Source organism: Dermacentor albipictus, chromosome 4 (genome assembly GCF_038994185.2).
Source record: "Dermacentor albipictus isolate Rhodes 1998 colony chromosome 4, USDA_Dalb.pri_finalv2, whole genome shotgun sequence".
In the NCBI taxonomy this organism is placed as follows: Eukaryota; Metazoa; Arthropoda; class Arachnida; order Ixodida; family Ixodidae; genus Dermacentor; species Dermacentor albipictus.
Genome location: NC_091824.1, coordinates 123,323,601 through 123,335,960, shown reverse-complemented (window position 1 = coordinate 123,335,960; position 12,360 = coordinate 123,323,601). Strand labels below are relative to the sequence as shown.

At 49.4% G+C, this 12,360-nt stretch overlaps 2 protein-coding genes across 2 annotated transcripts in view; both read left to right on the top strand.

Moving 5' to 3' along the window:
* Positions 1-929: 929 nt before the first annotated feature.
* LOC135899580 (acetylcholinesterase-1-like) lies at positions 930-10,807 on the top strand. Its single transcript, XM_065428888.1, has 3 exons — positions 930-1,702; positions 2,576-4,111; positions 10,384-10,807. Coding segments are annotated over exons 1-3 (1,698 nt in total). The 5' UTR covers positions 930-1,700; the 3' UTR covers positions 10,544-10,807.
* A 1,346-nt stretch (positions 10,808-12,153) lies between these two features.
* The window catches only part of LOC135899582 (acetylcholinesterase-like), a 54,957-nt gene continuing 54,750 nt past the window's right edge, over positions 12,154-12,360 (top strand). Inside the window, exon 1 of the mRNA XM_065428895.2 lies at positions 12,154-12,258. The gene's annotated coding sequence lies outside the window, so the exon portion shown is untranslated. The remainder of the gene's footprint in view (positions 12,259-12,360) is intronic.

Here is a 12,360-nt window from a genome sequence, read left to right as displayed (position 1 = left end):
CTATGCTATTGTAAATTTTTTTATGCGTGGACTGGTGAAAATACCAGTGTGTAACGTTATGTGAGTTATAATTTTTAGGCAATAGGTGAAAGAAGGAATGTCTAGTAGAAAAGTATCTATAAGGCAAAATTATGGGCAAGTGCGATCACCATAAGAACATACATCGGGAATTGTATTAATTACTTCGCCTGCTCCACTGTTACGGCCATTATTCTAAAACGTTTCAACTGTACTATCCTATGTGCCAACTAGAAGAGTTGAAGCACTGCCCAGGTTTCGTGTGTTTGTGCCCTTCGGTTACCCTTAGCTTCCTCATGCTGTAGCAGCACAATATGGAATTAACATTCAGCAATGTTTTAAACTACAAAGAGCGCGGCGACAGCTTCAAGGAGAAGCAATTATATGAATTCGTTCACCTTGCCAGATCATATCCGAACACTCCTGCTTCGACAACTCCGACAGCTTCGTTCTTTTGTGCGCGCGACCCTCTGGACTACGTTGACGCCTGCAATCTTCTATTCGCCGCTCAAGTGTTTCATGGCACGCGAAGGTTCGATCTTGCCGGAGCTGGCTCGAGTATTGGCCTTCGAACAATGCAGTCTCGCTGCGCTATTTTCTTGGCTTGTTTGTTACGATCTCATTTCACAGCTCCAACATTTTCTCTCCAGCGAGTACGTCGTGCGTGTGCGTATACCTGGATTTTTCTCACTCGCAGCCTACGCCTCTAACAGCGAGGTTTCCGGTCCGCTACTCCCAGTGGTTTCTTTCGCCGTGCACTCATTTGAAATACTCGATTTTATTTATTCTTCGAATTCGAACCGAACCAACGCAGTTCCGTGTCCTGGAGGTAGCAATACCGGCAATTCACGGTGCGAACAAACACCTTCCGTTGTTGTGGACTGCTCAACGAACAATATACTCGGTTACGTGTCCCACGGTGGTTCACCATTTTCCCTGCGTTCCAGGACGGCGAAAAAGTGAAGAAAAAAAAAAAGAGAGGCAGTAAATTTGGTAGCGCGTCGACATGTCGTCGGCCGCGAAATGTTTGGGTGCCGACGTCCCTAGTGGCCCGCTTCTTTCATCTCGCTTTCCTCGTTAAGAAGCGGAGAGGGTACACCAACCGCCCGCCCGCCAGCCACTGCCTTTGTCAGCTGCGGCCTCTCGCTTCAGGAAGCTCACCCTCCTGCAGACTGGAGAGGGGGTCGTTAGAGAAGGAGCTCGGAGGGGTCACCCACTGGGCTGTAGCGGCGATCTGCGAGCGGACGATTCAAAACACACACACGCTCGCTCGTATCTCGTGCGAAAGGGGACAGAGTTGTAGCGGCGCGCACGAGTACGGCTGTAGTGTGAGTGTGCGCGCGTAGAGAAGACATAGCCGGGCCCGGCCGGCTACTCGGAGATGAGGCCGCAGCGGTGGTGAGCCCCAGGAAAAGTGACAGTCGTGCGTTCTTACGGGATCATCGACGGGATCAACGCACGTGGGGGCCTCGCATTCGGTGCGCGCGAATCACCGTCGTTGCATCGGCAAGCGCCGTCACGCCCGCTTGCCCGTCTTGACGCGTCGTCTTACAGGGTCTGCCTCCCTCGTCTCACGCCGGTGCACGCTTTCCGTGCTGCCGAGGCTTCTCCGTGAGCCACACCGCGTCGTCCCTGTGTCGCAGTGGTTGGCCCCCCTCCTGCGTTGGAGCGTGGATAAGAGAATGTGAGTAGATGCACGGCTTCGTTCCTACTTTCACTGCGCACGGTGCAATGTACGCGGTCTAGCGCGCCCGAGCGTTCCGTAAGTTTTCTGCCCTGCTGAATGTGTTTGGGCATGAGTGACAGCGAGGAAACAGATGTGGTACGCGGTTACAGTAATGACGTGAATTAAGGAATGTCTTAGTATATATGCGCGTCTTCGGAAAAGGCGTACACTATCGTGGTTAAGCGGAACAAGAGTAGCAAAATTACAACCCTGACAGGAGTATTGTAAAATTAAGCTTGAAGAAAGCGGCATGTATTAGTATGCTTGGCTATCGACGTACGACGTACCAGGAAGACAACTTCTACATTTGTATGGAATATATTAACAGAATTCTTGCATTTGTGTGCACGTTAAAATCGCCCTGTTCGCGTTCAATTTTTGCTCAATAGAACAGTGCACGAACGCTTCATTTGGATTGAAACAATCATTATAGACCTATTTCATCGCGGAGCAATTACCTTTCTGTTGTTCGCTTGAAATGTAACGTGTCTTTATCGTTTCTTCTTTTTTAATTATTGCAGTGTCAGATTCTAGGAGCTCCAAATTGATAAGGGCAATTCTGATCACGCTTATGCGTCTTACTGCTTAATATTGCTTAAAGAAGGAATTAAGGAAACCGGCATCGCAATCAGCATGCATGCGCTTTATCCGCGAGTCCCCGGGTCCTTTCAAACATGCAAAATGGGTATCGCTCTTATACGGGTTGAATTTTTTTCCATTTGACAACCGCGTGCCTCGTCGGTCTCGAACAGCTGGATTCAATTTTCAGGCTGTCGCGCTCAGCTCGCACGCCGGCCCGTTTGTTATTCAAGGCCTCGTTCCACCTTTCAGGTGGGTGCACGGAATTCTTGCGGCGACTGCACTGATGCTTTCGCCGGTCATCGTGGTCCCTTCCGAGGCCAGGATACGGGACGATCCGAACCAGCCGTTCGCTCACACAAGGTCCGGGATAGTTCGCGGCGTGCGCCTGAACGTCGGCCACAGACCCGTGGACGCTTTCTACGGCATACCTTACGCAGAGCCACCTGTGGGTTACCTCAGGTTTCGCAAGCCTCGGCCGGCGTTACCTTGGAAAGGCATCCACTACGCCACGCACAAGAGACCTCCGTGCTCCCAGAAGTCCTGGGAACTCACGCAGGGTTTCACCATCGACGCGTCGAACACCACCGAGGACTGCCTGCACCTGAATGTGTGGACGGCCGCCCGGTACTGCTTCCACCCGAACATCGGGCTATGCACCACCAAAGCCGTGATGGTGTTCTTCCACGGCGGCGGCTTTCAGTTCGGCGGAAACAGCTACTCTGTATACGACGCCCGATACCTGGCCCTCTTCGGCGACGTCGTGGTGGTGGTGCCCAACTACAGGCTCAACGTGTTCGGTTTCTTGAACGCCAACGTTTCCGACGCACCGGGCAACATGGGCATGTACGACCAGATCCTGGCACTCGAGTGGATCCAAAAGAACATCGCCATGTTCGGCGGGGACCCTGATCGCGTGACGATGTTCGGCCAGAGCGCCGGCTCGGTTTCCATAGGCTACCACCTACTCTCACCACTGACCAGGGGTCTCTTCAAGCGGGTCATCATGCAGAGTGGAACTCCTTACTGGAAGGTTCCGGACAACACCTTCACCGGCAAGCTCAAGGTCCAGCAGCTGGCCGTCGGCCTCGGCTGCCCCGTCGGCGAGCGGGGTAACGTGCTCGCCGAACCCGGAAAGGTCATCGACTGCATTCGTTCCAGGAGCCGCTCGAGCATATACCGGGCCATGAAGGACGTGTTTGGCGTCGAGGAGCACTACATGATCCCGGCCTACTACAGCGAGTTCCTTCCTTTCGAACCTGTCCTGGCCACAGAGAGGGGCCAGTTCCAGGACGTCGACCTCATGATCGGCAACGTCAGGAACGAAGGCACGGGCATAGTGGACCACTTCTTCTGGAAGATATTCAACTTCAAGGACTACACCAAGATCACCGTGGACGAGATATGGTTCTACAGCCTGCTGGTCTTCCGCGTCATCTTGGGCAAGAATCCCGCGCCCATCCGCGAGCTGTACCTGAACGACCTGAACGAGACGGACTCGTGGATGGCGCTGAATCGGTTGTCCGACGCTGTGGGCGACTTCAGCCTCATCTGCCCGTCGCAGCTGTTCGCCGAGGCGTACGCCAAGCGTAAGAACAACGTGTACTATTACATATTCAACCACCGACCCTCGTTCAGCGTCTACCAGCCGTGGACTGGCGTGGCGCACGGCGACGAGCTGGGCTTCGTGTTCGGCTTCCCGCTCCTCTACCCGCAGCACTCGACCGATGAAGAAAGGGTCCTCTCCAGGCGGATGATGCGCATATGGTCGACGTTTGCGAGAACTGGGTGAGCCCACGCATGCTCCTATATTCAGAACCAGTAGCAATTCGTACGAATAGGAGTCTCGTTTTGACGTATACAGGGGTCGCGCAAACAGTCCGTATGAGTGTTGAAATTTGTCGCCGTCAAACTTTACTTAGCCCATCCAGATTCTAAGCCCAAAGCTTCTCGATGCCAGACAATGTGTTGTCCGGTGTGTTTTTCTTCCCTGTCTCTATATAACGAAAGTCATATTTATAAAGTGACAGAATTGGTGTTCTATCGCGATCTAATAAGTTTTAAATTAACGAAGAAATAAAGATCATAGAGCAAAAAACACAAGGACAAAGATGCAATGTGCGGGGCAGAAGCAGATTTCTTGCACTCTGTCTTTGTCCTCGTCTCTCTGCGCTATGATTTTTACTTCGTCGTTATGAATCAGCTCGCCCAAGAAAACTTTCTTTTTCCCAATTCGAATCTTCAGGTCTAGGTAGAGCGTATCGAACTATGATTGCGCAAAATAAACAAAGGGTTTCAATATGATCAGAGCAATAATAACTGCTCACTAAACGCTATGCGCGACCAGTGTTGTGGGAAATTTTCGAACAAATTTATATATTGAACTGTTACTTTTCGTTCCCAATCATTCGGTAAAAGTGTGAGAGCCTCAGTAAAACATATATAAAGAAGGCGTACAACTTAAAATTGGCGACAAAGGGTGTTCAAAATACGGAGAAAGTTTCTCTCGTAAGCCTGATGCCACGTCCTGACTCCGAAACTTTGTGTAATACGAGATAACAAGTCTCATTGTAAGAAGCCACCAGACGAACGACAGATGCTTCAGTCTCCAAGACAAGAACTAGCTTATCTTGCCCACAAGGCTTCAGATTGTAATTTTTAAAAAAATTATGTCACTGCAACAGGAATTTTCGACGTGACAACTGTGAATCACAGTATGAGTCAAATAACTATGTTGCTACGACGAAAATTTTCCCGCTGTGATTTTCGTCCGGGCGAGCATTTGCTAAGCGGTACTACATTCACTGCATGAAATACGAAGGAACCGAAGAGAAAAATTTGTTAAATTGTCAGATTAACGTTCTTCTCCCGAGCTATGAGGTATACACCGTACGTGATGGGCTTCAGATTAATTAGTCTCGATAATGTGTGTTTTTTAACGTGCACCGGAAACATCGTACACGAGCGTTCTTGCCCTCAGATGACATCGAAATGTGGCCGCTGTGGCTGGGAGTCGAACTCGCAGCCTTGTGCTGGGCAGAAGAACGCCACAACCAATCATCCACCGCGGCGGGCTAAACACCGTAATAAAAGGGCGGAATCCTGCTGGGGAATCCTTTTCGCAACGTTATGAAACGAAAGGCTGACGTATTCCTGTAGTCAGAAAGGGGAAAAGGGAAAAAAGGAAAAAAAGAAAAGGAAGTACTCCTGGACGAACAACAATGGAGCGTGGGATAAAATAGCACCGTATAACTGTACTGAGACGTCCCCGTTACGATATGAAAACGGCCGAGGTGACGCCCGTAGAACGATGAAACAATAGCGTCATCGTCTTTGTTGGCATAAATATAGCTCAGGCACGAGTGAAAGCGTCGGTGGGAAGGGCCAGAAACGTTGGCTCTTCCGTAACTTTCTGTCTATATATCGCCGGAAGTCAGTTCAGAGACTGTGCTTAAGGCAAAACATTAAATGAATAAAACATGAGCTGAAGCGGCAGTCTTCCCGTTATGGTCGTCACATGTTTAGTGTGGGCACTGTTGCGACGCCTATATTCAGCACAAGGAGTCTGCGTTATGCATTTCTTTAAAACGTTCTATTTTTGGTCGATGTTGAGTTGTTCCTGTATCTATGTGCCCCCAGAGAGAGAGAGATAGAGAGGGTGAGAAAAAAGGAAGTTGAAGTTAACCAGCGTTATACGCTACCCTGCACTGGGCTGCGCATATGCTGCTTGCCAATTATTTCATCATTCGCAGCACAACAAGCAGCTAAGTAAGTTCTGGGAAATATTACTTGTCCCCAATTTCTTGCTTTTTCGGCATTTTCTTCGTGTTGTGTTGCAACGTATTTGACCGTTGACCTTGACAGATAACGCGCTTCAGCCGCAACGTACACCGACGGAAATGGCATCCAACATTTGCATGCAGTTTCTTATAGATTGCAATCTTTTTCTCGTATCGACAAACAATCTGATACCTTCGTGGCGAAAGTTTTATTGACTGAGTAAGCTTGCTTGCTAAATATTATAAGGAAGAAACTTGGCCACAGTAACGTACCAGATATAGTCTTTCCGGGGGATAACTTGGCAGTGGGTGATCCATCCACGCCCTGCGTACGATCCATGACGCGGATGATCGCTTCCTGCCATGTCATCCGTGATCTCTCTGCTATCCTCTACGCCTCCTCTATCGAGATGTAAGCTAGCTTTATGTTAGCTGTTTCCGCAAGACAGTAAAGCAGGAAGCTGGGCTCGGTAACGTCCTGGATGGTTTCATGGTTGTATAGCTGCACGTCTTGTCTCGAACAAGACGAGCTACCACGTTCGCTGCTGGAAGAGAACGGGATGCGTCGTTGCTCGTTTTGTCAGAGCTCCATCTGTAGCTACACGGCTGCGAAACCACAACGCTCCTGCTAAGCACAACTCCCAGCGATACTGCCTTGCGGAAAGAGCTAACGTAACCAATGCGCAACGTTGAACTAAAAACAAAGACAGGACCTTATCGCCATGCCGAACTGCTGACAAAACTGCAAGGGTTGGGTCCCACCACAAAGAAGACAAACGCTTAACTGACTCGAAGTTCCAAGGCCAACGCTTCTTCTTTCCGTTTAAAGGAGAGAGGGAAAAGAAACATTGCCTACTAAAACGCGCCCGGAGAAGCTGCGGAAACGCCCATTCAGCGGTGGATAATCGGGGCTTATAGGACGCGTGCTGGAAAAGAAAGTCCCCGCGAAGCGATAGCGAAGCCCATAACGAAAATAAAGAGAGGAACCAAGCGGAGCGAATCGCTTCGACTTCCGCGACGAGATTTTCCTTTACCAGGAAGACGGAAGCCCAGAGATTGAGCAGCCGCAGACGGAACGTAGATGCGTTCTGCTTTACTTCGCTACTGCGTTTCAGACCGCGACGTTTTTTTGTTTTTTTTTATTTCTCGTTTGCGGGTGGCACGAAATGCTGTCTTAACTGCAGCGAAAAGTTGGCGGGCGACCACCCCGCATGGGACAGGAAATATCGCCTCTGAAATCTCCGAGTAGTAGTAAGTAGACCACAGCTGGTTGAACGCAGCGCTGAGCTGAGGGGCGGGAGGGGGGGGGGGGCGAAGGAAGAAGAAAAGGAAGAGATAAATAAGGACAGCAGAGAGGGGAAACGTGGTCGTTCTCCGGCCCCACGTGACGTTGATCATTGGGAAAGAACGAACTTATCGAGAGATTCCCACTCGACCGTGGAAGCGTGCTCACCGACGGCACCGCCTTTATTTGCCCTTTTACTGCTACATTACCGAGTAATTACTAAATGAGCATCACTTCATGAGCTTGCGCTTAGCGAGAATGTTTCCTTCTGCGTGCGCGTGGGCTGTTCGCAAGATTAGTTCCATTGCGATTTTCACAGGTTACATATGTGCTGTCTATCGTGCCGAAATGCATGAAATACTTCTCTCGTCTCAGAAAATGTTCTGGACGGAAATTTTCTTAGACAGTAATTCTCGGGCCGTGGCCGCATCCATCGCTGGCGCAGAAAGTTATTCGTGTGCTACTGCAGTTTTTTGAAGTGCACCGTCCTCAGTGACCGTCTATAGTCCTTTTGAGCGCCCTGTTATGTGTGCACAGCGCTGCAAACTCTCTGTTCCACTTCCCTTACCCGCAGCATAAGGTAGCAAATGGTACGCTCGCTCGGTTGATTTTCCTGTATTTCCTATCCTTCTCTCTCTCTCTCTCTCTCTACATGAGAAGATATTGCAATGTTCGGCGATATGAGAAGATGTACCTCACACTATAACTCCATCACGCACACGTATACGCGTAGTTTGTGTGTACTTACGGTTTATTTATTGATCTATGTGTATGTGTGAAGAGAGGTGTTGGCATCGTGAGTGACACAATTAAGTTCTGTCATGGCAAAAACCAGTTTCACAAATGTTCTCAGCATTCAAATTAACGCCTCCCCCCGCCTTCTTTAAAAAAATTCAGTGCCCTTCCATTCTGTGAAGAAGGATGACCAGCGAAGCTGTGAATGTGGGCCCCTTACTGGCGAACTGAACCTCCGCCGCGGGTCGGCCCGGTATTGCACAATTTTCGGGATCGGTCAACGTATCGGGAGTGCTTAACGCCAGGATCAACGCGGATCGGACCGGCATTACACTATATTCGGGATCAGCCCACGTATGGGGAGTGCTTAACGCCCGATTCACCTCTGCCGCGGGTCGGCCCGGCATTGCAGGGAGGGAACGGGACTCATGACTTTAGTGAAGACGTATGCGGTCAGCGCATGGAAGACGACGCACAGTCTTTGTCAAAAGATCTGAAGTCCCTTCGCCAGTGAGAAAGTCGCGCTCGGTTGTGCTGCAAGCCTTCTGTAGATGCATCCAGAACTGCGAAATTCTGGGGAGTAAGCTGGCGGTGCTGTCACGATCAACTTCTGGGGCTCAAATGGACGAACGTTCTCCCGACGACATATCCAGTAGCTCCAAAAATTATGACACGGGCTGTAATTATCGATGGCAAAATCTTGCGCAGCAAGTAAGTGAAACGTTTTATAATTAAGGGAAAGCAGCCTCTAAGTGGATCACACCTTTGGTCGTGCGCGCTGTATATCGTAGACGGCAACTGTACAATGCAGGCTATACGTGCGTGCCTATACACAGGCAGGCTAAGCGAAAATCCACTCTTTTCCCAAGCACTGTTTTCCCAGAAACTTGTAGTGACGATAGTACGTGTCGTACGCGCCTGTTGAAGTAAGGACTGAATGGGTGCGCTTAAATAGATTCGCAAACAGCTAATTTACCAAAAGAAGATGGTAATATCGAAACATAAGAAAAATTCGGGAAGAGGGCCAATAAGAAATTATATATATATATATATATATATATATATATATATATATATATATATATATATATATATATATATATATATATGTATGTTATGCCAAGACAGGTACTAAGACAGTCAATCCTGGAACACGGACGAAGATGGAGGAAGGGACGAGTGATTCGTCCGTGTTCCAGGTCGCGCTACTTTATGTTTACTGAATGTGCACCAACAAGCCAAACTACGAGTGATACTAAGACAGTCGTCGCTCGCTCCGGCTTTCGTTTTCTCCCGCATTTGTATCGCTCCCCGCGGCAAGTTATCGAAAACCAGTTGAATATTTACTTGTTTCTTTTCTTTCTTCCATTCTTTCCTTCTTTCTTTCTTCCGACACTTCCGTCTTCTTCCTTAGCAGCATCATTATGATTGGAACGACGTCTCTTCGAATCACATCGAATTGCACAAAGAGCACTGATGACGATAATGAGGATGAAGACGGTTTTCGCAAATAGGACCAGCTTTGGATCGGAGCGCCGACCACGTGGTACCCTTGCCTGCGGGAGCTGCTTACGTAATGTTAAATACTTACCAAGCGTTGGAACTTCAGCGCCCTCTGGCATCTTTGTCGTCCACTCATTGCGTTCGAACACTCATGGTGGGTGTGAAGCAGTGCGAGGGCAACGCGCCAGAAAGAACGGGCGAACGGATGTCTGTCTGTGTGTACCTTTTATGGTATACTTGGTATACCTCTACGTGGGCTTGCTTGCTCTTGTGATGTGCAAAAGACTAGTTCCCACACTCGTCGCAATATTAGACTTGCCTGCCTGAGCTTCCGCTTATCTAATCTCGATGCTTGGTGAGCGGCGTACGCACGCATCCAACACTTTAAGGTCAGATCATTGTCCGGCGGCAAAACGGCTTTTTTTTTTTTTTCAAGCGAATGTTGGCTACTGTGAGCTGTGATATGGGGAGGAGGGGGAGGGGAGTAGACCCCTTAGTGGAAGGCTCTGGATTAATTTAAATTAGCCGGAGTTTTTTTTTAACGTACACCCAAATTTATGTAGGCAAGCGTTCGTACCTTCAGCCCCCTTGAAATGTGTCTCCCGCGGCTGTAAACCGAACCCACGGACTCGGTTTCTGCAGCAGAACGCCGTAGTAGCTGGAACCCCTGGCGCATAGTGGCACTACTCTAGACAATGCACCGTGACGATGCAATTTTGACGCACGTTTTTTTTTCTCTTCCATTCTTCTACTTTCAGGAAGCCGCCCACGGTCGGGGGCCAACTTTGGCCAAGGTTCACACGTGATCACGCTTTCCACCTGAACATCAACCTCAAGAACTACTCACACGGCATTGACTTCCGGAAGAAGCTGTGCTCCTTCTGGAGGAAGTATCTCGTTCCCACAGGTTCCTGGTGACCGTGGCCACACTCGCAACAGACTCCCGCGCACCCATCTTGTGTACAGTTCTTCGTATCATGCTATGACATGTCATGTCGTTAAACACGTTACGAATATGTAAATATATAACAAAGTACAAAACGGCAAACCGAGTGTAGACCCGCGCGAGTTGCATCACGAGACTGCAGTTTCCGTTAGACGCAATGCTAGGTCGGGTGACTTTTGTATGTCTTCCACGCGTGTAGCGCGAAAATGACCAGTAAAACGTTTCTTTGCTGCGCACTTTCGCAAATTGTCACCTCCTATGACGCAAGTGTGGCAGCTGTTTCTTTTCTTTTTCTTTTTTTGTGAAGTAATTAGGAAAGGTGTTACGTAATTAATTTAACTTTTGGGGTTTTACGTGCCAAAACCACTATGTGACTATGAGGCATGCCGTAGTGGGGGACTCCGGATTAATTTTGACCTCCTTGGGTTGTGTAACGTGCACTTTAATCTAAGTGCACGGGTGTTTTTGCATTTCGCCCCCATCTAAATGCGGCCGCCGCGGCCAGGATACGATCCCGCGACCTCGTGATGTGCAACGCAACACCAAAGCCACTAAGCAACCGCGGCGGTTTATTAAGGTAGGTTTATAGTAAATTTTGGGCTCTTTCTGCTCAATCTTTGTACGCTGCATCAAGCTTTTAGAGCTCTGATATGAGCTTGGACCTGAGTTGGGGCTCCATAATAAGCAGTACTCCTTCATAAGGAACCCTGCATTCACACTCTCGTGGCGTCGTCCAAAGCGGGACGACGTCGACTGAACGCGCCGTTCCGATACCGACCGTGGAAAAAAAAAAAAAAAACGAATGTTTTCTTAGCCTGGGCAAGCAGGCCGGCAAAATTGGGAATTGCAGCATGAACATACATTTTTTGAGAACGACATAGTATTTTTCGCACGGTTTTATTGGCTGCAAGCACAAACTGCTAGGAAGTTCAATGTTTTCTGAGATGTCATATTCTTAACCCGCCGTGGTGGCGTATTGGCTAAGGCGTTTCGCTGCTAAGCCCGAGGGCGCGGGATCGAATGCCGGCCGCGCCAGCCGCATTTCAATGGGGGTGAAATGCAAAGACGCCGACGTAACGTGCGTTGGGTACACTTTGAAAGACCCCAGGTGGTCAAAATTAATCCGAAATCCCTCACTGGCGGAGTGCCTCCTAATCAAATCATGGTTTGGGCACGTAAATCTCAATCCGAGAACTTTCTCAGATCAGTTTGTGAAGCTTTGACGCTGACCCTACAACATGTTTTATTATTCTGTGGCCTGTGCTGCCTTTATATTCGTCCTTGCAACGCAGGAAATCTTCAAGACGCAACACAAGCGCTGTGTAGGCGCAGACATCTTTTTTTCCCTGCGCGCGCGCGCGTTTGTGTGTGTGTGTGTGTGTGTGTGTGTGTGGTTGTGCGTGCGCGCGCGCGCGCGCGTCTGTGTGTGTGCCTGCGTGCGTGCGTGCGTGTGGCGAGAGCACACATTTCTACATTGTGGCCCCACTGAATCCACGAACAACGCGTGCGCGACCGACATGCATTTCGTGGAGCGGCGTCAAGAGAGAAGGTTGTAATCCGCCTTGCCTTTTTTCGAGTTCATCATGCTATCAAGAAGCACCAACTCTTCGGCATCTGTCTGGTGAACGGCGGAGAATGGAATCGTAATGACCCGATCGGCCAGAGCCGATTGTGACCCGCGACCACCGCAAGTACTTTCTTTTTTTAGAGACGTGATCGCATCGCGCAGGGTGTGTTGCCTTCGCTCGACAACGGCAGTTGGCCCTTGCACGTCGAACGTGTCTTCCTT